Source organism: Perca fluviatilis, chromosome 11, assembly GCF_010015445.1.
Source record: "Perca fluviatilis chromosome 11, GENO_Pfluv_1.0, whole genome shotgun sequence".
Lineage (NCBI taxonomy): Eukaryota > Metazoa > Chordata > Actinopteri > Perciformes > Percidae > Perca > Perca fluviatilis.
In genome coordinates, this window is record NC_053122.1 from 27225962 (window position 1) to 27252445 (window position 26484).

Below are 26484 nucleotides of genomic sequence, written 5' to 3' on the forward strand. Positions count from 1 at the left end.
TCTACCATAGACAAGCACTTCAATTATCTGTTTCTTGTTCTGTTATCTCTGTGTGACTTGCTGCTCCTCTCATCCATCTCTAATTCTCCACCGTCTTTTCTCTTATCTTGAAAACTCACCCAGGTTGTACCAAACATCCATCTCCCCGCTCAGAGTCCTGACTTCGATGATGGTTTGCCCCAGGAAGTCATCACTCTCACGTTTGAACCTCTGCTTCACACGCGACTTGATGTCGTCATCCTCGTCCCACACGCGGACCTTAATGCGGTCAGATGAGTTGTGGCATTCACTGGATGAGGCAGAGACAGACATTGTTGGCAAACAGAAGAAGTCAACAACTGTGATGCAGAGGAACAAATTGGTGGAGGAAACGAGGGAAAATACACTCATTTCTAAGTACTGCATGGTTCTCCAGTCATTCAAAAACATAAAAAATGAAGTTTATTGAATTAATTTTCTGAGATATAACACTGTGAGCACTACACCGTCCATTATAGTGACATAAAATGACATATCAGCATTTGAAACTTTCCATTATACTCACAAGTGGAAGTTTTCTTCCCAGACAGGGTTGAGGTTTCCATAGATGGTCTTGGTTCTCTTCTTGGTCTTCCCAACTTGAACAGTTACATAAGGGTCACTGGAGCCTGTTTTGTCTTTAGCCTGCAGGCCCTGAGCACATACCACTAAGGGAGGGACAAGAGACATAGGGATGTTTAAATAAAAGTCCTATACAGCTATCTGACTAATACTTAGATTGTATTTGAAAATCTTTTTACATTAATATAACAAAAGAAAACAACAACAGCACTTGATATCTATATCACAAATAGCAGCAGACAGTTTTACTTCTATGACCCAAATTAACAAATCCCAAATGTGCCTCAATGGGCTTTACAATCTGTATGTGTATACGTAAGAAATTACACCCTTAACTTACCAATGATGTTGATCTTCGCTGACCATTTGGATGTCCCATCAAGCACGCTCTGCTTGATTTGTTTCATTTGCGCGCCGTGTGTTGTTTTGTCGAGAGCGAACACTTCCAGGATTAGCTCAAAGATTTCTGGTTTGTTCCTCTCTCTGATCTTCATGCGGTCCTTCAGTACCATGATGATGTTCTGGGTACGGTCCTCCGCCCCGTGCTTGGAGCTCTTCTCTGCAGCTCCTGATGAGACAGATGAATGAAGAGAGGGATATAGGAAGAAGCAGTTTATAGTATAAAATATATCCAAGGCAATATGGCGCATAGGCTAGCATATTAGCTCTTGTTTCTCTGCAATCCATCTCTTTAAAGCTGAGTGCCAAGTTAAAATAACATTGGATCAATTTTGAAAGTCTTCGATATTTCTTGGCCAGGGATCAAACCCCAAACCTCACAATATTATGGCGGAAACTGTATCCACTTAACTACCAATCTGGTCAGGAAAAAGTAGAGACCAACAGATGTTGGCCTCAAGCTCTTATGAGACTCTTTGGAGACAGCACATCGATGAATTATGCATTGCATAGACTGACTCCAAAATCAGTATGGGAATTGGATAAGTCACCCCGTGTGGAGTTGAATTAGACAAAGCAGTATGGATGCAAAGGCTATGGGTAGAAGAGAGAGAGGGTAGGCAGGGGTATGACAGCACATTACTCAGGAGATAAATTGGAAAGGAAAAGGGAGGAGAATGTGAGAGTGGATAGAGGACAAGAATAATGGGATGTCAATCGGGCAGAAGGATACAGAGGAGGAGCTAAAATAGGTTTGGGGTTTGTGTGGATGGCTGGGTGTGTGTATACCGAAATAAAAATAGTTGCATATGTTTAAAAGTGTGTTTGTGTGTGTGTGTGTGTGTGTGTGTGTGTGTGTGTGTGTGTGTGTGTGTGTGTGTGTGTGTGTGTGTGTGATCCTTACTCTGCAGACAGTCAGCATTGAGCAGATCCTGGCACTTATCGTGGCATTTGACACCACACTCAGAGCAGCGCATGCCTTGTCGTGCGATACCCCAAAGCAGCCCCTCGCATTCGTAGCAGTAGGTGGGGGTGGTGGCTGTCCACACCTCAAAGTTATGTGGCGTAGTGGAGGAGATGGGGTAGATCAGAGCCTGCAGGGTCTTTTTATAAACATGGCTTTTCTGTAAAGGGCATACAGGAGAGAAATGTGAGTTTGATACCAGCGTTGATTAAAGGTTGGAACATCCTGAACAGAATTGTGAAGAAGAAGTGGGATGAGGAAACCCACCAGCTCTTCATTGCCGAGAGTGGTGGAAGCCATGGCGGACGTGATTCCAGCCTTACGAGAGTTCTGCACGAGAGACTGGAAACAAGACAGCAAACAGAAAAGTGTTTGTTGAAATGTGAACAACACTGTGGACTTGAGATTTATATTTGATTTAGTGATAAACATAGTTGTAGGGGATGAACAAGCACTCACCATGATGCCTGATGCCTGATGAGTCCAGGAAGTGATGAAACAGAGGAGGAGAGGAGAGAGAGAGACAAAGTGTAAAACAAACAAGCAATTTCAAACGAGCTGTACAGGTATTTATGATGCATTGTGTGTGTGTATGCGTAAGCCAGCATGCATCTGACAGGTATGCTCTAATCTCTAGAAGAGAACAGTGTAACTACATTGATTAATTACTGTAATTACATTAACACCACATATATGCAAGCCTTTAACTTATTTATCAACAAATCAAGCATATGACACAGCTGTGGAAGGGAAATCAACATTAGTAGCCTTTATCAGTATATTCACTATGGATTATAGAAAAAGGGAATGCTGGGAAGTACAGAAAATGCAGGAAGAGAGATGAGTGTTTTAGAGTAAACTAAGATTCAGTGAAACCAATAACGTCTGCAAAATAAATGATTCCAGGGCACCCCCATAGGGGCAGCCCACAATACTGGTGTACATTATTGCTTGTATGTGTGTCAATGTTTTTCTCACCAGATCTCTGACAAGAGGAATGGCTTTCCTCTTGCGAAGGTCCGGCATGCTGTCAATACTGTAGAGTGCACCTCCCATTCTGAATAAGAAAGGTATGAACCGTTATAAATTCATATAAATATGTTCATCAATATTTACAATAGATAAAACGATTCTATCATCAAAATGTCTCACTACGAAATCATGTTTTTTATTACTATTTATTTTATACTTTAATGGAGAGTTTAAAAATTATGCAGACTGCCTCATCTCAAATACTAGGAACAACACTCCACACACCTGGGTATAATTGCTGTGTTTCTATTTGGCTACATTTAGCATTTCTTCTGTATGCAGCCTTAGTTCCATTCTGCGGTCTGCCTCATTTACAAATGACATGCCAGATAAGTTAGGGCAGCCCACTGCCGTTCAATACTTACTGGCCAAATGCCATGAGCTGAATGACCCTGTGGATCAGAATGAAATAGAACAAAGGATTTCCCCGGACTAAAGAAGGGCATTTTTCAATCTAAAGTGCCGGTGGCAGGTTTCCACAATGATCTGAGGATAATTTTAATTGTGTTTCATTTATGGAGTTATTGCATTAGCTTGACTAATACACTGTGTGATGTATAATGTGTTCCATGTAAGATAAAGTCTATTACTTGAGGAACTGACAGCAGACACTTACCCTCCTTTACCAAACCACAGCGAGTTTGAGGTCTCTCCTCGAGCCTGAGAGAGACAAAGAAGGAATGTCAGGTGAAGAAACAAGCAACCTTAAGTTTATACCCGCAGCCTTTTCTAGCATTCATTTGCTTTATGAATGAGGTCACAGTTTAGATATCTGATTGTGAAATTGCTTTATTGGGCTGTTAAAATCTAAATTAAAGTTATTGCATTAGTGGTCGAAAGTGGGCTGGGTCAGTAAAAACTCTTACATGAGCAATAGGTCTGCTCAAGAATCTCTGAAATGCCTCACACAATTTGTACAACTTGTAAATAAAGCTGAAGAAATCTGCCAAGCAAAAAATCATATTTTTAAATCATATGTCTTTAGAGAATCTGATGCAGTGTGGCTTTTAATCAGACTGGATGACATCTGTTGCAAGATCCAACAGAAAAGTTCAATCAATTTCATCAATGAATTGTTGTGAAGATGAGTGAGTATATTGAACATGCCTAATTACACACAGTGAGGAGTTCAACAAGACATCTGTCGCATTTCCTTCTTTCTCTCAGGCATCCAATCAGGTTGTACCTACCTGTCAGCATGCTCCAATGACGGCCGAGCAAAGTGCATGTGATTGTCACTATGGCAATGACATGAAACTGAAAAGAAAACAAAGTGGGTTTCGGCACCAAAAAAAAAAAAGACAAACGAAGGGAAGCCAAATGTACAAAAACGCAACGTGACACACAGCAACATAAACATCGAAGCAAGTGATTAATACTCTGCACAACTGAATTCAAAAGGTAATGAATAGCAACATAAGATGTGAATAAAATATGCAAGTGAAAACTAACTGATCAAGTGAAACTTAGTGTGTACAATTAAATCGAGCAGTTTGGAGTTAGAGTGGTTTGTTGCTGCAGCCAAACAAAAAAAAGTTGGCTGTCTTTCAAGCCATCAGTATTTTTATTTTAACAAAACCAAAAGTAGCAATCATAGAATATGAAACACGTTAAGACTGCTTTCTGGTGTCTAGCAAAAAACACTATCAAAATAGAACTCAAGAACTTACTGTATGTACCCTGTCTTTGCACATAAATAATGCACTGCACATTCATATTTCAAAAACTTGGTAGACACTTTTAGAGTCTCTTGAATGCGGGGTATATCTTTTAGATTACAGGGTGGAGCTGAATCAGGCCTGCAGCTCTGGGATTTGTACTAGACTGTTTTTGAGTACTGGACTAGAATTTGGAGTGAGGGTCGGTGTTCAAACCAGTGATCTTACCTCCCGAAGCTGTTCTAAGACTTTGTTGTAGAGCCTTAGCCAGTTCTCTTTGGCTCTGACTGCTGGATCCACTGGCTCTTTGGGCTCCTCTATGACTGGAGGACTAAAACAAAAAACAGTTTTTATTTTTAAGCAAAACCTTTGTTTCTTTTTTGGTCTATATTTATCTAAATCCTTCCAACCTTCTCTCCTACCTCTCAGGTAGCATCTCTTCTTCCTCTACTGGCGTCGCCGGCCTGCTCTCTTCAAAATGCTCCTCTGTCTCCTCCATGGGGAGCGTGTCCTCTGGCTGAGCAGGGGGCGTCCTGGCCTCCTTTTCCAACATAATTTCCTCCTCTAGCCATGGCTCTTCCTCCAGCTGGAGATCCTGGTCCTCAGGGGCAGCTGACTGTGTGGTGGCAGGACCATTGAGATGGGATTGAGGCTGCCCAGAGGACGGGGTCTGTTGGGAGGAAGGGCCCATGGCAGTAGGGGGTGGCTGAGAGGCTGAGTTAGCCATGGTGGCTGGATGGGATGGAGGGACAACGCTGGCTACAGCAGACTGGTGTTGTTGAGATACTGTTGAGGCTGGAGGGTGAGACTGGGCAGGCTGTGCGGTGGGAACAGAAGACAGGAAAGTAGATGCCAAGCCTGTGACTGCAGCTGTTAGAGGTTTGGCCATTGAGAAGAAGGAAGTGGCAGATGGGGCTGGCTGCGGCTGAGGCTGTGTTTGAGGCTGGGGCTGTTTAAGTGGTTGGGCTGTTGGTTGACCAGAGGGGGGCTGTCCTGATGGGGCCATGCCAGGGGGATGAGACTGGTTGGATGTTTGGTTGGGGGGTTGAGTAGGGGGCTGCTGTTGGTGTAAGGACGGCTGTTTCTCCAGAGGAGGTCTGGAGCTGGGTACATCCAGAGTTGTGGGGGCTGTTGACGTTGGGGTGGGGGTAAATGGAGGCTCCAGGTCCTCACTGAGGGTCCCGTCCAAGTTGTACAAATCCTCATCATCATACATCATCTCATCATCCTCATAGAGGCCCTCCTCTTCTCCCTCATACAGTCCTCCGTCATCCTCCTCATACAGAGCCGCCTCCTCTCCTCCATCTTTGCAGTAGCCGCCCTCATCACTGTACGCCCCCTGGGTTTCATCAGGGTCCCAGTCTGGAGAGCCTTTACTGTAGCTAACCGAGGAGTGGCAGGAGTGGTAAGAGTCGTTCTCGTCATAAGGGTCCCTCTCCCCATACTCAACGCCATAGTCCTCCTCGCTCAGCTGACTGCTGCACCGACTCAGCTCTGCAGATGATGCATAGCTCCCAGAGGGACTAAAGAGAGGAGAAGAGAAAACAGAAATAGAGTTGAGACGCAAGACCGCAACATGCCCAGGAGAGATGAATTAAATTACTTAAAAGGGATACAGTTTTATATTGAACATAGAGGCACTTTTATTTCAGGTTATTATTGCATGTATACATGTACACATGTAAATTAAACGGTTTACCCTCCGTTTATGAACCGTAGTGTCAACAAAATGCTTACAGAGCACTTTATTAGAGCACTCAATTGCCTGTAGACTTTGTACTCTATCGGACAGTCCCACTAAAAACCTTTTCGACATGTCTTGGGGTGGCCAGGAATAATGCTGATGGCTAATCGATGAAAGGCACTGGGGATACAAGAGTACCAGACAAGCAGCGAGAAATAGAGCAGAACAGAAAGGTGAAAGGCCTCCAGAAAGCTGACAAAAGAAAAAGAACAAGCATCGAGAAATGCAACAAACAGGGAAAAGGTATTTATACTTCTTGATGAATAGAGCTGTTTAAAACAGAATAGAGGCACAGAGATAAAGTAGGATGAATCAGTAAACTCTGTAAAAGTGTCTTTGAGTGTTCTAAAAAGCGCTATATAAATAAAATGCTAAATTATTATTATTACAATGGGGTGGAGAGGGAGATGAAGAAGGGAAGGGAGTGGTGAGCACAGAGACAAAACAAAAGAAGAGAGAGAAGGAAGGGAGTGAGTGTAGAGTGCTGAGAGGAAAGAAATGAACAAGAATGGGCGGGGGTGTGGGGAGGTTGCCCTGTCCAATACACTCACACAAGCAGCTAATCTTATGTGCAGTATTGACCATTAGATGCCAGTTGAATAATTCATAAAGCAAGAGGTAGAGGGATGCATAGTTTCATTTCCAGTCTGTGAGAAATATATCAATTCAAGCTGAGAAATGAAACAGCGTTATAAACAACTCAGAAAGAGAAATAGCGTTTGGTCTGTATGGCCCAATGAAGGACTGGCACACGCACACACGGCATGGCTGAATGTCATTGACTATGTTCTTTCACTAATAGGCATTTTGACATGTCAGTAGATAAAGTGCAAGTATAAATAATAAAATGAATTATGGCTGAATTCCATTTGGCTGCTTCAGTTTCAGTTTCCTGGTATTGTACATGCCAGCTCACTATCATGGCTTACTGGGACATGTGAAGAGAACAAAGACATTGTTAATGTTATTAATAACACCTGCATTTTTCCTACTATGACAAGTCAAACTGTCTCCTTTGAAAAGGGCCTAGCACTAAACCAAACATCACCACTAATACTAACAAATATTAACTTTACCTTTAACGTGAAACTAGCCATCATGACTATTACATTTAGTTTAACAATTAGTTCATTAATTGTTTAGTCAATCAACAGAAAATTAATCAATTATCATTTTTGTAAATGTTTTGTTTATGGTGCAATACAAGTGGACAACATGAAAACAAGCAAATCAAACTTATGACACACAAAACAAGCAGGGGAACTAGACACAGACAACCCAGAACAAAAGCAAAACAGCAGCAACTATTACAACTACAACAACCAAAAGGGTGTGTGTGTGTGTGTGTGTGTGTGTGTGTGTGTGTGTGTGTGTGTGTGTGTGTGTGTGTGTGTGTGTGTGTGTGTGTGTGTGTGTGTGCGCTCTTGGGGGGCCTCTCTGGACCCCAAGGTCAAAGAGGCACCGGGGCAGATCAGGTCAGTACAGCTAGCTCCGTTTATGTTTGTTATGTTACATATACAGTATGTATATATGTATATTGTTAGGAAATGAGGGTCAGATCAGGTCCTCTGACTGAAGCTGTCCCAAACCTGCCCAGTTTGCTGTGGTTTTCTGTTTTAAATCATTGTGAACTGAATGAGAGTTGGACTGTTGGTCAGCCAAAATAAGCAATTTGAAATCACCTTGTGCACTAAATTGTGATGCACATTTTTCACAAGTTCATAAACCAAACAATTTATCAGAATTTTATTATTTCATTACTTCCACGTCCTAATTACACTAAAGCAGGCACACACCTGACAGTCCTCTGATGTTGGTAGTCGAGGTCGTGGCTGTTGCCAGAGCACGGGTAGGAGAAGCTTCTGGAACTGCGGTGTTGGTGGCTGATGGGATACTGGTGGACAGAGGCGTTGGGCTGGGATGTACTGTAGTAGGGAGGGGGGATGCTGTTACTGGTTTCACTGCGATAGTCGCTGTCCCTGTCGTCCACAGCGCTGTCTGGGTCTTCATCTGCACAGAGGCACATGCGCATGGCAAGAGAAAAAAATTCATCAGTCTTTTTGATATTGTCCTCATAGAGTGCAGTAATAGGCGAAAAGAAAAACAAGAGAAAGAGAAAAGAACATCATCAAAGTGCTGCTCCCAATTTACGACTTGTCATGTGACACAGAGATAAGAGGCTCTAATCAGCACTGAACCATTCTTTTAGTACCATAGTAATTAAGGATAACATAGATGAGATGGCACCACTACTGAACTCTTATCAGACCCATATAGGTCATTCAGAGTGCATCCATCCATGAAGCACATGATGAAAATCATCTGCGGCTTCCTTCTGATTCTCATCATCATAACTGAACATAAATCCAATCCTGCTTTATTTTTCTGTGGTGTCCATAGATCAGATATAACATCCCGGAGGGAGGTAATGAGAGACTTTAACAGTGCTGAATCAGTCAAAAGCGAAACCAGCATCTATTAATCATTCATCATTATCCATCATCGCCTCTCGCACTCCGATGAAGGCGGGTGTGCGCCGCTTACACCTCATCGTCATATGTCTGGGCGTGTAAACACTAATTAAAGGCATCAAACTTTGTTTCTCACTTCAACCGCGTCCCCACATGTCTGTCTCTTTCTCTCTCACTTCATCAGCTCACCATCTATCATTACTCCCTGCTCTTTCCTTTTTCCTCTGTGTGACCAGAGATGATAAGAGTCTCTGCATTTGTGTGGGTGAGTCTGACAGACACTTATATAAGACCATCTGCTAATCACAGCAAGAGAGAAAGAGATAGACAGGGAGGGAGAGAGATAGAGACACACCGTCTTTTTTTGCATATATGTAAAGTATGTATATATCTATGTACAACTGGTTTCTATGTGCAGTATGGACAGTGCAGTGAATATGTACTTGGACATTTGCATATTTTTCATTATTGTGGCTCTGCACTGCAGAACATTGGATTTTAAAATTAAACAATGACTGGTGTTAAAGGGTCGGTTCACCCAAATTACTCTGGATAATCCACAGACCTCGCTGTTTTTCATCGGAACTACTTTCTACCAAAAAAAAAAAAATAGTCCCTACATTGTTGTTCTGTTTATCCAATATACTTGTAAACACCCTCAAATGGAAGATTAAAGTCAGCACTTTAACCTTAAACTGTTTCATTTTAAACGGTTTACAGAACCAAATCAATTAAAAACATGTGATTCCCCAGATACTTATGGACTGCACTGTATGTACAGTATGTATTGCTTACTTACTTTGTTGGTCTCCCCATAGACTCCAGTTACCTGCAATGAACAGGAGAGTGTCAGTATTGATTATGAATTGCACTGATGTCCAAACATTAACATGCATCCACACAATTAATGCTTCAAAGTTCCCAGATGGAGCAGGTAAATGGAAAGAGAGCACAGAGGGAGTGCTGAGGCTCCAAGTCTTTCCACCTGCACCAGACAGCTGGCTCAGCAAGCTCGGCAGGCGGGGTCAATAGTGGAAACACAGCAGCATCCTGGAGGAGCTCGTCTCCAGACATCTGATACCGCTATTGATCCTTTACAGTGCAGCATTCTTTTCTCCTCTAACGCACAACAACCCATGTGTGGTTACAAGCATAATGCACACGCCGAGCTTAAGCAATCTAATTACATCTCAACACAGCTAAACATATAAATCTCTTGTTCAGCACAAACAAATGACTAGTTTGTACCCACAGCGATTGGTTACTTACAGCACTGGGTTCCTGGTACACGTAGAGGACGTTCCTGCTCCTCCTGGTAAGAATAATGGAGTCAGACAAATTTAAAAACTGTATGGCATTCTGAAAGTATTTTGCCTATAGACAGGAAGGGGAGAAAATGTAAGGTTGGATTTCATCTTGTAATGTTATTCCCCCAATGAATCATGTTCCTTAAAAGTAAGGATATACTGGGGTACTAAATTAAATGGGGTAACAGCTTACATCTTGGTCCCTCATGGCATTGAGCTGCTCCAGTTTTTTAGCCCAGTATCGTGCCTCATCCTCAGGGATATCTAAAAAAAAACAAACAAGACAAACTCAGGTTGCAAAAAAACCCTAATGGAGCTTTACCCACGTAGGCTGTTAAAATAGTTTTGCCTAAAAACTGTTTTGTTCTTTGTTACAAACTCCACCCAAATGACAACAAAGTAATCTAAAACAACACATTTGCTAATATTATTTGACCCAGATACTTTGGCCTGCTAAGAACACAGTGACATTGAAAATTTGACTTTTCATTTACAGCCTTAAAGCCAAACCGCTATAAATAGGTCAGGTCCACAAACTGAGGAGTCAGGTGTACAATATCGACCAGAGGAAAAGGAAACAGTAAGAAAATGACACCAAATCAATGTTAAGAGGAACACAGCTTGATCACTGAGAAGGAAAGGACACAAACCCTCTCCCCGACACACATACACACAGACAGCCTTCAATACATCTATTCTAATTAATAAGTCAGGGATTATTGGTGGTCATATATCAATCAGTTTGCTGTGAAAATATACAGACAGACATCATTTATTTAAGTCATCTTCTCCTTCCCTCACGGGCTGATGATTTCCTATACTTTCATATTCTCATTTTCTCCCACCTATTGACAGTTTCTGACTTTGATGTGAATATTGATTTCTCACCAAGAGGCAGTTCAAAGCGTGTGTCGAGCAGCACCAGGTGGAGAGTGGGCTCTTTGGTGCCACAGATCTCATTATCAGTCATGATGACTTGAGAGTCAAGTGTGAGCCACTGACCCGGACCTTCCTGCGTATAGGAAAACATGTTGCAGCTGAGGCACAAACAACAGGCTGTACAAATAAATGAGCATGATGACAACATGTCCAACCAGCAACTGAGTGAGTGCCTTGAGTACAGATTGTTCAACTACAGTATTTCTCATGTGGTGCTGGTGGTTGGTGGCAAACCTCATTTGACTGCCGGATGCCCTGGAGGGGAATCCACACAGTGCCGACCATGGTGTCCCAGATTAACCCTTTGTTCCACACCTCTACTGTCAGACCCAGGTCCAAGCGGTTAATTTCGCTGGATAGGAAGAGAAAGATAAACAGGAAAGTTAAAATTCAAGATAAAACGTAATAAAACACATTTAAAGACAACTGTGGAAAGTAACTAAGTACATTTACTCAACTACTACACTTAAGTGCATTTTTAGGGTACTTGTACTTTACTTGCCTATTTCTATTTTATGCTACTTACTAATTCTACTACCCTACATTTCAGAAGGAAATATTGCACTTTTTACTTTACAATATTTATCTGACAGCTGCATATCATTAACTAATACAGTGCATTGGAAGATTAAACCAGTGGTTCTTCAAGGTAAATTATCCATTATTTCACAAAACAGCAAAGTTTAGAGAAAAGTCCAAAAACTATATGCACATTTTTGTAGCAGAACTTTTTTTTTCTGTTCCCCCCCCGCCCCCAGATTTATCTTGTGACCCTTTGGACGAGGTATGGAACCACTGGACTAAATCACCAAACTGTATATCAAGTATTTAAAACTATCTCCACCTTGAATATATTAATAATACATTATTCACAGGGGCTTCACTGTGACAAATATAAGACACATCTCTGTAGGAGCAAGCCTGAGAGAATCTAAAATAAAACATTTACAAGACTGCAGGAAGCAGGACAGATAGACAGAAAGAAAAGAGAGAGAGAGAGAGAGAGAGAGAGAGAGAGAGAGAAGAGGATGAATAAAGAGAGGGAAGGAGAAGAGTGTGATGAAGGCAGTGGAGGAGGTGATTGTATCGCATGCCTGGAGGGAGAGAGTGGGAACTTTAATTAAGAAATAGGGGTACTGGATTTCCCATCTCAGTGGTGACTCCTTTTAGGAAACGTGCCTGTTGGATACATGGCAGTGACTCACGGGGTACATTTAAAGGCAGTTTGAAGGAGGGGATGAGGCTCTCTCTGCAGCCCAAACATTACATAACACAGCTTCACTGATGCAACCCCAGTACAATGCTCAACGCCTCCAAACATCATACAAATGCACAGGACTCCGCAGTCAGCCTGCCTGCCGCATCCCACATGCTAAACAATTCGCACTATTCATCGCCCATATGTTGCTACACTGTCAATACCACACTGGTATTCTCTCTGCATGCCAAATACTCTGTGTTGTATAATGTTTAATAATTGCAACGAGCTATCATTCCAATATTTATCGAAACACAAGCTCAAACAAACTCATTTAAAAGTGGAAAATGCTGCTAATGATGGCTGGAGAGCTATATGAGGAGAGGGAAGAGGGTATATGGAGGTAAAAGTAAGGTTGAGATGGAAAGAGGAGGCGGAGGGGCCGAGTAGATGAAGATCAAGGAGCCATGTTTAGAAGAAGTGACACAGGAGAGGAAGAGAGGCTGGGAGGGAGCCATGGTTGAGAAAGAGGATGAGAGGGGCAGAAGTGTCGAGGGAGAGCAGATGAAAAAGAGGATGAGACGGTTGTTAGAGGCCGAGGTGCGGATGCGGAGAGGAAGAGCTACGTGAAACAATTCAGGGATGAAGGGCACTTAGGATGGAGGAGTGAAAAAGAGGGGAGGGAGGTAGGTTGATAGAAAGTGTCAGAGATGTAAAAAAAAAAACAAAAAAACACAAAAGCACTCAAGCAGCTGAAGTGGAGAGTAAATGAGAAGATAAAATGAGAAAGCAGAGGAAAGAGCAAGGGAGAGGGAGAAACAGAAGGAGAAGTTTTGAGGGACTCACAACATGAAGTCTTGCTCCCAGCTGGGCAAGTTGCCCCTGACAGCAATGGTTGTGCTCTTCACATTTTGTACTTTTAGAGTCACATAAGTGTTGAACTTCTCTGTTAAGGAGAGAGGGATGAAGAAGAGATGCGTTACAACAAAACGCCTCTGCATTAGTAAATAATATGGTAGATATACATAGAGGTTATATTCTTCTTAAAGTGACTGACTTCCCATCCCTTCATTTCCATTAATGGCTGCAGCATGTAATCTGTTCTCAGTCTGCTTAAAGATTTATGTCACATAACAGCAAGTCTCTCCCTCTTTCTATTTCCAGGATCCCTGGTCTTACCTTGGGGTCCATCCAGCTTGGCTTTCTTCACTGTGGACACACAGAGAGGGACAAAGTCACACACAGGAACGCCATCTGCTTTCACTTCTGAACGCTCCTGCATCCTCTTTTTGACTTTTACACAGAGAACAGGAAACGTTGCTTGTGATAAATTAAAACAATGTCTGTAAATTATATTACATTAAATGGAAATTACTGTAAAAAAAAAAAAAAAACAACACTATGTTGACTAAGATTTTTAATACATTTAAGACATATTTGCCAATCACCACTAACTGGTAGTGGGTAAAGAGTGTTGACACAGAAAACTGAAATTGCAACCATGCAGATTTGGACTAAGTGCTCTGCCTCATTGCCATAAGGTGCAGACATGTTGGCATGGAGTGTGGTGGCAAAACATAGAAACACACCGCGCTGAAAAAAAACAGAAGGTACAGTATACCTACATGCAAAAAAAAAGAACCATATTGCATGGATTAATCAAATCCATTAATAACATGTTTTTTAATAGAAGAAATTCCAATTCTAATAGTAGTAGATGTGGTAGGAAACCATTTCATTTTTCCGACTTTTAAAATTAAACGACCATTGATCAACATGAAGGGCCCAATCATGCCTTAACTTTGGGAATTTGTGGAAAAATTCCCACCTTTATCAAACACAATGCGTCAGAGGATTATTCAAAGTACAAAGCCCAGGCTTTCTCTCTGCAGCACCTTTTTACCAGCTTTGATGTACTGCTCTCCACCGCGCACACACATGCTCCAGATCCCCACGCCACCCTGTACACATCATGCACACACAGGTTTGCATTAACAAAATTCAAATGAAGCTCAAGTAACCGAACCTGCACCTTTATTAATTCAAGAATTATCTCACAATATTCTCCGCAGACCATGCACACCAGATACGGTCACCATAGTAACCAACGTTAAAAGCTCTGAGTCAGCAAGGCACTTGTTTCTATCCCTCACTACTTTTACTTCGTATTTCTTTCATGAAACACTCAAACTTAAGCTAAATCTGCAGCTTAAGTGCCATGCTGTTACATCAGCTGGCACAGAAGCAAACACACGCACTCAACTGCAGTGACTCACTCACATGTACCTGCAGCAATGAAAATATCTCCGCTTCCAATTTATACCTCACCAACCTTAATGTCAACTCAACATGTGCAACACATACATCTATGTGTTTGCATCTTAATTTAAGGTCAAGATTCTGCTCCGGCACTGGCTCGACATCCTTTTGAGGCCCAGTTCCATTTTCAACACAGCTGTAGCTGAAAGCTCACTGTAAATGTTAAAAGAAAATGACATAATTCAATACAATGAATAAATGAAGACAATAAAAGGAGCCAAACTATGTTTTCAGCAATCCTTTAAATCTTTTAGGCGGACCACATTAGAGCCTGCTTTGTGCGGTGTTTTAGTGTCAACACTAAAAGCAGCCCTGGAAATATATCAGTAAGTTAAGATCAATATAAAAGGAATTGGATTTTCAACAGTGGAAAGCTGAAGCTTTATAATACCATACAATCATAAATCTCTCTGACAGGATGAGTTACAATGAGAAATGTCCACAAGCCTCACAAACAATATTTTGTCACAATTGCATGTATCTAAGCAGACAGGACAACCCCAACACACACATACAAATACTGTACATGCAAGTGCCTATAACTCAACTACAACAGGCCTGTGACAGGACGTAACATTGGATAAATCTACTGAAATGTAGGGAATGGGTAAGTGGCCTCCATTCAGAAAACGAGGTCAAAGCTATAACTATCAATCACCATCTGAAAATGTCTTAAAGGACATAACAAATCATTGTGTGCTTGGTTTTTTATTCACAGGATGCACAGCACAATCGGTAAGGCCCGACAGTAAGTTTTGCGTAACCCCATTTTTTAAGCAGAGAATTCATTCAGGAAGTACCTCTGACACAGCAGACTCTGACTTATGGGAACTAAGCAGATTGCCAAGAAAACAGAGACTCGACAGGGAATCAAGCAAACCCTTTAACATGAACTGTCAGAGAATGTAAAGTAGGGAGTGGGTGAGCTGAGTTCAGCCATCCAATGACAAAATGAGGGCTGACATGATTCTGATGGACAGCGCCTTATTCTGAAGGATCACATATACACACAGATCTGCAGTCGTCCCTGCAACTGCTGACAGAGACATTACGCTCCGAGATTTAGTGTCCAAAATCAAGACAGGGAGAAAACTGGACTTAAAAAATATGTGGGATATCTGAAGGAAAAGATGCCAAGTTTTTCAGAGTTAATCTGTATCTGTGTCTGAATTCTGCTTTGTCGGCAGATGCTCCAAAGAAATGCTGCCTATTCAAGAGGCGCAAAGTACTGTGGAGGCCAGAAATAGCTCCAGTCAGGTAAGCATGAATGATGTAACAGGAACAGAAAGAGGGCTCTCTGCCAAGTCTCGTAGTCCACGACACTGACAGCCGCAGCCGGTGTTTATGAATGAATACTGCTCAGGGTCTTAATGACACCTGGGACTGACTCGGTGCAGGGACAGACAGCGGGTGGACCTGGCGGGACAGGATGAGGTGGGGTAGCATCCATAATGGGCCTGACATAAAAGGTGACTTTGAAACCCCCTTAACTTTCATTTTGTCCCTACATAATTGCCATTTTTCCATCTATGACAAATGTCTTGAGCTTAAACATACCTCTACACACTTATACCTCACTGACCATTGCTTGATCAGATTTGGAGCTTAAAGGATTAGTTGGTTAATTGATTAGTTGATCAACAGAAAAATAACCTGCAAATGTTTTATTTAATCAATATGTCATTTTCCAAGTAAAATTACAAATATTCTGTGGTTTCATCTACTCCAACGTGAGGCTTTTCTTTGTTTTATGTGATCAAACACTCAAGCCATTTTAAGACATCACCTCAGGTTTTTGGCAATTATGATTGGAATTAGGGCTGCAACTAATAATTATTATTATCAATAAATCTGCCAATTATTTTCTCTATGAATTGATTAGTCATTGGGTTTAGAAAATGTCAGCAAATGGTTAAAAGAAACACCCACAACAATATCATAAAGACCAAGGTCATGTCGTCAAATGTCTTGTTTTGTCCAACCAATAGTCTAAAAGATATTCAATTTACTGTCAGGCAAAGAAAGGCACAGAAATTCTCAAAAAGAAAAAAAAAACGAGAAGCCAATTCTTCTGGAAGCTGGAAGACAATAACTGGCATTTGTGATTAAATTATTACTTAAAAACAAGTAACAAATGATCAATATAGTTGCAGATTTTAATTTTCTTTGGCTTACTTGACTAATATGAACCAATGGTTTCAGCTATTGTTGATGTTGTTTTACCATTTTCTGACATCTCATAGACCAAGAAATAGGTCTAATCAATTGAGAATTATTGAGAAAGTAATCAGTAATTAAAACATACTTTTGTAGGTCCTCCTCTACTTAAAATCAAGTCAAATGACAAATTAGCAAAACCTTCCTAATTGTCATTCCTGTCTGTTCCAGATTGACTTAACACAAGAGCTCATAATTTCGAGTTGTTTCATAAGTTGTTTTTGCAATTGTGATTCAACGCCCTGTGTCCAACAAAAGGACCACAAAATGCGTTTTGGAGGGCTCCCCTCTTTCTCAGGTTGGGCCTGATTACTACGCCCTCGATGTGTGAAGCTGGAGCTGGTGTTACTTGATTATGAGCAATCACAGATGCTTATTCATCGCAGAGGCAACAGCGTCAGCATCAGGAGCTTTCAGGGAGTCTGGTAAGAGGAGGTGGTGACGCATCGCTTCAGGGAAAACGTCGAGAAGTGACGAGCATCTCCAGCCGACTAGTATTCCCTCACGACTACATCGGAGCGGCAAAGCGGCGGTGCGGCAACAGCAGCAGCAGCAGCAGCGGCAGGGGCGGCAGGGGCTTTTCCTCGTCCTCCTCCACCTCCTTTGACTGCCCACGCATGAATGAACAGAGCGAATGACACACACACGCCGCAACAGTACCCACCGGGAGAGGAAACAGCGGTTCTCCTCCTCCATGTAGACATTTAAAGAAATTTAAAGAGCTTCTTTTCTGGTAGGCTAGGCCTAGCCTACTATTAACAGTCACGAATGCCGGTAACAAATGTGTCTCTTTTCTATGCTGTCAGAAGTCATTCACACAAGGCATATTTATTTGAGTAAAATTAAACAAATATGTTAGGCTATTCTGCAACAGTGCCGGTAAAAGTAGCCTATCCCAGTGGCATCCCCCACTATAAGCGTGCTGTGTTTCCGTTAACCATATACCGTGTGATTTAATGACTGATCAGCACAAACCCACCGGTGCTCCGGCCACACAGACTTTTCTACGGAGCTGACAGCCCGCAGGCTCTGTCAGACAACTGGTGCAGCTAAACCGCGAGCAAGTGATAGGCTACTTCAATAACATCAAACAAGGGTTTCCATTAGCCTTTTAATTTCCTCCCTTACCTCCCACACATAGCAGGGACATCTCTGATAGCGGTGTGAGGGTCCCCGGCTGTCCTCTACTGAGTGCTCCGTGATTTGTTTGGTCAGTCCGTTTGTCTCTTGGTTACAAAAAAAAAAAAAAACTCAAACTGTTACCCTAAATGGCAACGGAAACCAATTAGCATCTTGTCAGAAGCGCTCGTCTCTTTCTCAGCGGAGCTGTTGCTCGTTTGGCAGGACAAGACACACAGGAGTGAATTCCTCGCCCCCCCTCTTCATTCCTCCTCTGCATTGCCTCAGCTTTCCTCCGCTGCTCCTCCTGCGCGCACAGCCATCTTGTTTCAGCAGCAGCACCCTCCGCGCGAGGACAGCTCCCCCGCGCCGCCCTGACGTCACGGTTGATGAGTAGCAGGCGGAGAGGGGCTCGTGGTGTGGTGAACGGAGGAGGAGACGGGATGGGCCTGGCCGGTGTAATGCACTCAGTGATGTCGGCGAGGAATTCCATTCATTGTTTTCAAAGTCACACACACCAGGTCGTCTTTTTTTTTTTCCTAAAATAGACTACCCACTATTTTAACTACATTTAAAATGTATTGTTTTGTTTATTTCATTGCACTTGCCAAGCCTAGCCTACTCTGGCAGGCTCTTCAATCAATTCATATTTTCATTTTAACACGTTTGAAAGGAAGAAATAATACTAGCCAGGGCTAAAGACAGGATTTACGTGTTTTATATGCTAATGGTCACGAGTCCCATTTTCTCTAATTAGGCTACATTTTTATTTCCCATATGACGGCTTAAATCCTCTTTCAAAGCCTTGCTCTATACCGGGAATACAATTATAGTAGGGTGGTGAATCATTTATATACTTCAGGTTGACCTGAAGGTAATGAAATATAATCCAAATACTGGAATCAGCCAATGTGAGCCAACTGTGTATTTTCAATTATAGAATGTAGGCTATATGTCCCCCCACCTCCCTCATTCCGCGAAAAAATACAGAGAACACGATCTCGTTGTTCTTAGTGCAATCTAAGGCCCTGATAATATAATAATAATAATAATAATAATAAATAAATAAAACACATCATCATAAAACGTGATATTCAATTGATGCTTAAAAAAGATCCATTTGATATTGGTGCACACATGCTTTGTATTGTCTAATGTCTTTACAATTTAGATTTTGAAAAAATAGCTTATTTACTTAAATCTCAACTTTACAGCTAAAACCTGAAGGAGCCTAAAGTTGGTCTTCTCTGTTTATGTCTGTTGACTTGCTCACATACATGGGGAAGTAGGGCTAGGCCTACTTAGACAGTTTTGTGTAGTTTTATGTAATTAAGTGCAATAGGCTATTTCAATATATGCCGTTTCTATTGCAGTTTCTTACAAATAGCCTATTATCACTATACCGTCATGGAAATTATCAGATATAGCCAATGGATAAGGAAAATATTATTTGCTTTGGTCATTTGTAATCGGCATTAGAACCAAATACCTGTGCCATTTTACATGCTTGAAGTGATTTTGATGAACTGGAATTTTGAAGGAGTTGCTTTATCCAATTCTATTATTATGGTTATATTTTTGTTAAGTCAAAATGTTGTGCATCAAAGTATTAGCAGTTAACTTTTAACAGCAACAGGGAAGAGTGCTGCTGCAGCAGCTGCAATACAATTTGTCATTCCCACGTGCTTCAAGAACTCATCAATCCTCTCCCAAAAAAAACAAGAGCAGCCTGCCTGAATGACTACCGCCCAATGGCACTCACCTTTGTAGCAGTGAAATGCTTTGAACGACTGGTTGACGATCTGCTGCTCACTACCCAGCACAGTGGACCCATTACAGTTTGCCTACTGTCCCAACCGATCAACAGAAGATACCATACATCCTCCACAGAACCTTATCTTACCTTAAAGGAAGCAATAGAGATTGCGGTTCATTGACTACAGTTTAGCATTTAACACCAAAGTTCCCTCCAGGCTCGTCACAAAGCTCAAGGACCTGGGATTAAACACCTCACTATGCAATAAGCCTAAAGTCTGCCTGATTAGGGCAGTGTGGATGTGGGCCATAAACAGTCTATGCACTAAACACCCAAAGTCTGGACTGAAATGGACCGATTTTAAACTGTCCTCAATGAGTATAGTTAAAACAAGGACTACGAAAGCATCTGATTATGTGTTACCCTAAAAAGGTGGTGTTTTGGTTATAAGCAATCATAAACAGGCGTGTTTGCTATAGATTAAAAACTGATGTGAGAGGAAAATGGCCCTGTGCAGATGTAAGAGCACCATGTAGTAACAATAACAAACGCCAGGGGGCAGCTAAGGACAGCTATGGCTGTCGAGACTACTAGAAATACTCAAAGCGATGAAGTGTGTTGTTTACGCCTACTCTCGGTTCAAGATGGCTGCTGGAGACAACAGCGGCAGGCCTCCTTGCCTTAATTTCTCTAGCCCGGGTCCTTTGGGAAACAGCCAGCCCAGCAACAGCGTTTTCTCCATGCCAGCATCCAACGGCGCAGCGGTCGGTACGGCTGGGGGAGCACAGGGAGCAGCGAGGCGTCCCAACCCACAGATGGGGCCTGGCGGGGGAGACAGCAACGGTGTTTCGAGCGGAGCACCGCCGACTGCGCAGAACTCCCTGCAGCAGTCCGCTGCGGCAGGTGCTGCGGCAGCCGGAGTCATGGCCACCCCGGCGTCTAACATGGCAACCACCCCAGCGTCAAATGCGTCGGCGTCGGCAGCACCCACAGCTACTCCGGCAGCTGCGTCTGTGCTGGTCTACCGAGAGCCAGTGTACAACTGGCAGGCAACGAAGAGCACCGTCAAGGAGAGATTTGCTTTCCTCTTCAACAACGAAGTGCTCAGTGACGTTCATTTTTTAGTGGGCAAAGGAATGGGGGTTCAGAGGATACCTGCGCACAGGTAAGAACTGCAGTATGAGCATTCAAAAATATTAGCAAGCTAATTGTGAATCTGCAACGCGAAAATACGTAACCTCTCTCTTGTTCTTTTTATTGTTGCGGATTGCCGACGTTGGCAGGTTTGTTCTGGCTGTGGGGAGCGCAGTATTTGATGCGATGTTCAACGGTGGGATGGCGACGACCTCAACGGAAATCGAGCTTCCTGATGTGGAGCCAGCTGCCTTTCTGGCCCTGCTAAAGTAAGGAGCGCGTGAGTGCGAGAGCGTGCCATTTAAACTGAATATTTGCGTGTCCTTACGTTGGCTTGTATTTTTTTTTTTTTTTAAATGTCATGTCAGTAGCTTATTTGGGAAATAGCGAGAAGTCGCGGGTAAAATTAAGCTTGACAATGCAACATCAAATTTCATAACCAATTCCTTCATCGTATGATCATATTAATTAATTATAATACTAAGCATACAGGTCACTAAATGCTGTGCGGCAATACAATTCGAATGTCTTGTATAACTTGTGATCCTTCTGCAGGTTTCTCTACTCGGATGAAGTTCAGATCGGGCCTGAGACGGTGATGACCACTCTATATACAGCTAAAAAGTATGCAGTACCAGCACTGGAGGCTCACTGTGTGGAGTTCCTCAAGAAGAACCTGCGAGCAGACAATGCTTTCATGCTGCTCACACAGGTCTGCTTCCCCCAGCTATAAATGTTGACAAGGCAACTTGATGTGTCAGACTGATTGCAGTGCCTCTAAATCTTAATAGGCAATTAAGTGGCTTATTTCAACTCCTAGTTTTGCTGCCCTAGATGTTGTGTGCAAATACTGCCAGTATGATATGCAAAAGAGCTGACATTTTTTAAACCCACAGATAGAGTTGGATATTGATTCATTTTTTCTGATACTGGTGCTGATACGATAGCAGGGTTTTGGTTACAACACTCTTACGATACTTTACTTTGAGAAATGTATAAATTTTTTCGACAAAACACTTTTTAAATAACAAAAGAAGCCAACGTTCTCAAATATTACACGTTGTCTAAACACATGCAGTCGTACAAAAACTAAAATAGTCTTACATTGGCTAAATTATGATTTGAATCAGAAACTGTCTATCAAAGAAAAAGTAAACCGAGTTACAAGTCTGTACAACACATTTGATGCCAGCTTTCGGTGCTTTGACATATTTCGGTCTGTTCCAAACAAAAGTATTACGGTTTGAAATCCAGTCCTACTCTTAGATCTTATTGCGATCATGGCACTTATTGAATTGTCTTTTTTTTTTTTTAATTGCAGTTGTCAATTCTAAATTTTTAACTGAGCCGTGTTGGTGTATTTTTCGTTTCAGGCACGGTTGTTTGATGAGCCTCAGCTTGCCAGCCTCTGCCTGGAGAACATCGATAAGAACACTGGAGATGCTCTCGCCGCTGAAGGCTTTACGGACATAGATTTGGGTAATGTCGCCTTGTGATTGTCATTATAGTCACAGTTGGGTTTCAGAATGAACGGCCCAACTGACCATTGGGTTTTCATCTCTCCCTCCCTTAGATACATTGGTGGCAGTGTTGGAGAGGGATACTCTCGGCGTGAGGGAGGTGCGTTTGTTTGGTGCAGCGGTGCGCTGGGCAGAGGCAGAGGCTCACAGGCAGCAGTTGCAGCCCACACCCGAGAACAAACGCAAAGTGCTGGGCAAAGCTCTCACACTCATCCGCTTTCCTCTCATGACCATTGAGGAGTTTGCTGCAGGTGAACAGAAACACAATGAAACCAACACTGTAGCTTTACTTTCATACATTTCATTCATTCGCACACTCCTCCTGTGCTTCGGACCCTGATCCTCATCCTCTGGTCTTGTCATCGTCCCTTTTAGGTCCAGCCCAGTCCAGTATTCTGACTGACCGAGAGGTGGTGAGTCTCTTCCTCCACTTCACAGTAAACCCAAAGCCTCGCGTGGAGTTCATTGACAGGCCTCGCTGCTGCCTCCGCGGGAAGGAGTGCAGCATCACACGTTTTGGACAGGTGGAGAGCCGCTGGGGTTACAGCGGGACAAGCGACCGCATAAGGTGAGTGAGGAGCAGAGCATTTTAAAAATGTAATTACAGCCTTACTTACCAAAATCACTTGGAAGACAATTCATTCAGTGGTTCTTACACCACACACTTTGAGAACCACTGTATTCATTAAATGTAATCAATTATTGAGCAAATATTTAGTACCCTAATTATTTATGAACTTAAAAATGGCCCATGATCTTAATCAACCAAGGAAATTACAATATAGTCAGTGAGTCCACTTCTAGAGTTTAACCTTAAATAAGAAAATAAGCTCCACAGCACCACTGTGTTAGTGTAGGTGACATTGGCAGCATTTGCACCTTTTGCCTGCTTCACTTAAACTGAGACAAATTAACATTTTCAATGTATTTAATCAGTCAATCAGTAAGAACAGACAATGAAGCAGATTGTGGCCATATTATACTGTATGATATAAAGCCAGGGACTTTATTAACTGGAACACAAACTTTAAGAGACCTGAAAAAACATCTGCTGTACTGCTATCCTTACAGGACAGAATACATACTCGTATATATCAATATTTAGGTCCTGGTTGAAAGAAATAAATTGTCAAAAGGCAGCATGGATTAGCACTATAGTCCTTAATAGACCATTTTCAAGGCAAGCACAGGTGGAACTAATAACAAACGGTGGTAGTGCATGTTGTGACAGAACCATCGTTAATGTTATTAGTTACACCTGTGCTTTTTCTGCTGTGTTTACACAGTCAACTATGTCATCCCCTCTCCCCTCTTGATATATTTCCGTTCCGTTTCTCTCCTCAGGTTTTCAGTAAACAGAAGGATATTTGTGGTTGGGTTCGGTCTCTACGGCTCTATACACGGACCCACAGACTACCAAGTTAACATACAGGTGTGGACCCGAACCCGTCGGAAAACGTTTGTGTCCCGTCTCGCTGTACCTTGTAGGCATGAAGTATCATTTTTAATTTCTGCATTTCATTTCTCAATGCAGATCATACACACAGACAGCAACACGGTGCTGGGCCAGAATGATACAGGCTTCAGCTGTGACGGGTCAGCCAACACCTTCAGAGTCATGTTCAAAGAACCAGTGGAGATATTACCCAACGTCAACTACACTGCCTGTGCTACACTGAAGGTAATAATGAATGATTTATAAAAAAATATATATATTTCTTTTGATCGACTAATCAATTAATGGATTTATTGTTTCAGCTCGTTTCTTCTCCCCCTTTGTGGACACTTTAGAATATCTAACCTGTCACTGTGCAGCATTGGCTCCACCAGTGTGTTCAACCCTCTCCGTCTGTCTTGCAGGGCCCGGACTCTCATTATGGGACTAAGGGAATGCGAAAGGTAACACACGAGTCATCGTCTACTGGCACAAAGACGTGTTTCACCTTCTGCTACGCGGCGGGCAACAACAACGGCACTTCTGTAGAGGACGGACAGATTCCCGAGGTCATCTTCTACACATAGTCACCTATGACATAGCAAGGATCTTCCATCAAATGTGACAACCTGACACCAGCGCGGGGCCACGCCTCAGCAGCCGTTCTGGGGACTAATCTCTCAGACATCATACTGTTCCCTCCATATAGTGCACTACTGTCGGCCACACGGGAAGATAAATAGCCGTAAAGCGATGTAGGTCACTACATGGGGCGTAGCGTGTCATTTGAGATGCTGTCTCTCTCTTTCTCAGCGGCTTCCTTTTATCCCTTTGTGTCGATGTGATGCCAGCCTCTGAAACAGACATGACTGTAACCGACTCCACAACGGAGGGAGAGAGGGAGAGAGGAGCCTCTCAGATTATTCACAGTATTGATGTCACTGCTGTGGATTGACGGCATAAGGCTGAATTCTACTTAAGTTGTACAATTACCCTTCCTGTACTCCACAGCATTAGTGCAAAGGAGTCGCAACTGTATGAATGTACAGTTTAAAAGATTTGCCAAGACAAGATCCTCATCACGGTTCAGTACAGACCAGCGTTGCACTCAATTCCACATCAGCTGTAACTTCCATAGACCTCATAGGCTTTATGAACTCTGAACCAAAGTTCATATTAATCTTAACAATATGATAATGGCAGGCAATTTTCGGGTTTCTACATACAGTACTATCTGTGATATCTTGTGTCCTTGCTTGGTAGTTGCCTATACCCATGATACCTTGCACTTTTCGGCCTTGCATATGTTCATTTGTTTGTTCTATGGATGCACACTAACTCTTCAGATATGTTTCTTTTTAGCTTTGTTTTAAAAAGTGTGGGCGGAAGAGCTTTCCGTCTTGGTTCGGAAGTTAAAGGATTGTATATTAAAGTTGCATTTAATAACATTGTATATGTAACTTGAAATAACTATTGATTAAAGAGTGAAGAAAAAAAATGTTGTGGTGTTTGTGATTTTGGAAAAGAACCCATCCCAGGAGTAACTTAACCTACGCAAAAAACATAACATTTTGGGAAACGCGCTTGTTGGTGTGAGATGGGAAGATCAATACCACTCTTATGTTTGTCTGCTAAAAATAAGACTGGGCTACACTACACCCATCAGTCGGTTAGCATAGCTTAGCATAAAGACTGGAAACAGCCTGGCTTTGTCCAACACCTCTAAAGCACACTAATCGACGACTGTTATGTTTGGGAATATTTATTTTCCATTCTTTATTAAAACAATAAATCCTGAGAACAAAATGCTATGGGGGAGTTCACAGTACCAAAATAACAAGAAGAACAAATTAGGTGTTTATTATTATTGGTTGTATGCCTCCACCAACCAGTCAAGTTGCTTTTACATCCATGTCTGGCCAGACTCATTAAATATGCAGTCAAGACTGTTTAAGAAATTTTATTAAAGCTATCAAGTGTATTTGTTGGTGAAACCCGGATGCTTCACACACATCTTCGACCCGGCAGCACAGAAAATCTGGAAAATCACCACAGTTTCAAGGATGTGACCCAAAATTAGCGTCACCATTTCAGTATCTGACCAAATGTGAACGATCCATGGCCAATATGGTCTCAATCTGCTGTTCTGTTCCTGAGTTATGCCGTTGAATTATGGACAGAAAAGTGTTTTCTTTCTGCAGAACATTATGATCTCACAGTGAAGTTGACCTTTGACTTTTTGGGTATAAAATGTGATCACTTTAGCCTATTTATTTTTGTGAAATGTCACCATTAGGGAATGAGTTCTTGAGTTATGGCCAAAAACGTGTTATGTGAGGTCACAGTTCTAATATTTCTGCCAAATTTGAAGAAATTCCCTTCTGGCATTCCTGATACATTTACGATTGACAACTTGAAAACATAATGCCTCCGGCTACAGCTGTTGCCGACGTGAAGGCATAATAAAACTTAAAACAACAGAAGATAATTAAGTAAAGACATTAAAAGTGATACACTCACACACAGTCTTACAACTTTCTTATTGGTGCAAGATTTAATGGTTCTTAAGTCTTTTTTGATTCTTTATGGAAATGATTGCTAGCTTAGCTAACTGGCTGCTGGCTCTAGCCTTAGACTATATTCACCGTACTAATGAGAGAATGGTATCGATC

At 42.2% G+C, this 26484-nt stretch overlaps 2 protein-coding genes across 3 annotated transcripts in view; one reads left to right on the top strand and one right to left on the bottom strand.

Moving 5' to 3' along the window:
- Nucleotides 1–18480, bottom strand: part of LOC120567762 (protein unc-13 homolog A-like) — a 33427-nt gene extending 14947 nt beyond the window's left edge. For both annotated transcript variants that reach the window (XM_039814770.1, XM_039814771.1), the window contains exons 1-19: nucleotides 17977–18480; nucleotides 13492–13521; nucleotides 13159–13258; nucleotides 11349–11466; nucleotides 11064–11187; nucleotides 10369–10439; nucleotides 10138–10180; nucleotides 9668–9697; nucleotides 8194–8407; nucleotides 5076–6176; nucleotides 4882–4984; nucleotides 3612–3655; nucleotides 2942–3020; nucleotides 2423–2437; nucleotides 2231–2305; nucleotides 1904–2123; nucleotides 941–1168; nucleotides 545–686; nucleotides 120–289 (exon numbers count right to left, since the gene is read on the bottom strand). In XM_039814770.1, the coding sequence (XP_039670704.1) occupies nucleotides 120–289; nucleotides 545–686; nucleotides 941–1168; nucleotides 1904–2123; nucleotides 2231–2305; nucleotides 2423–2437; nucleotides 2942–3020; nucleotides 3612–3655; nucleotides 4882–4984; nucleotides 5076–6176; nucleotides 8194–8407; nucleotides 9668–9697; nucleotides 10138–10180; nucleotides 10369–10439; nucleotides 11064–11187; nucleotides 11349–11466; nucleotides 13159–13258; nucleotides 13492–13521; nucleotides 17977–17998 (2929 nt within the window). In that variant the 5' untranslated portion in view covers nucleotides 17999–18480. The remainder of the gene's footprint in view (nucleotides 1–119; nucleotides 290–544; nucleotides 687–940; nucleotides 1169–1903; nucleotides 2124–2230; nucleotides 2306–2422; nucleotides 2438–2941; nucleotides 3021–3611; nucleotides 3656–4881; nucleotides 4985–5075; nucleotides 6177–8193; nucleotides 8408–9667; nucleotides 9698–10137; nucleotides 10181–10368; nucleotides 10440–11063; nucleotides 11188–11348; nucleotides 11467–13158; nucleotides 13259–13491; nucleotides 13522–17976) is intronic.
- A 1851-nt stretch (nucleotides 18481–20331) lies between these two features.
- LOC120567763 (BTB/POZ domain-containing protein 2-like) lies at nucleotides 20332–25310 on the top strand. Its single transcript, XM_039814772.1, has 9 exons — nucleotides 20332–20888; nucleotides 21007–21126; nucleotides 21413–21569; nucleotides 22231–22336; nucleotides 22431–22628; nucleotides 22753–22945; nucleotides 23722–23809; nucleotides 23912–24058; nucleotides 24238–25310. The coding sequence occupies exons 1-9, from the start codon at nucleotides 20332–20334 to the stop codon at nucleotides 24397–24399; spliced, it is 1728 nt and encodes a 575-aa protein (XP_039670706.1). The 3' UTR covers nucleotides 24400–25310.
- Nucleotides 25311–26484: the final 1174 nt, after the last annotated feature.

Coding starts and splice junctions, on each gene's coding strand:
- LOC120567763 (XM_039814772.1), top strand. CDS start 20,332: ATGAAGTGTGTTGTTTACGCCTACTCTCGGTTCAAGATGGCTGCTGGA. Junction 22,946..23,721: donor GGGACAAGCGACCGCATAAG/GTGAGTGAGGAG, acceptor TTCTCTCCTCAG/GTTTTCAGTAAACAGAAGGA. Junction 24,059..24,237: donor CTGCCTGTGCTACACTGAAG/GTAATAATGAAT, acceptor TCTGTCTTGCAG/GGCCCGGACTCTCATTATGG.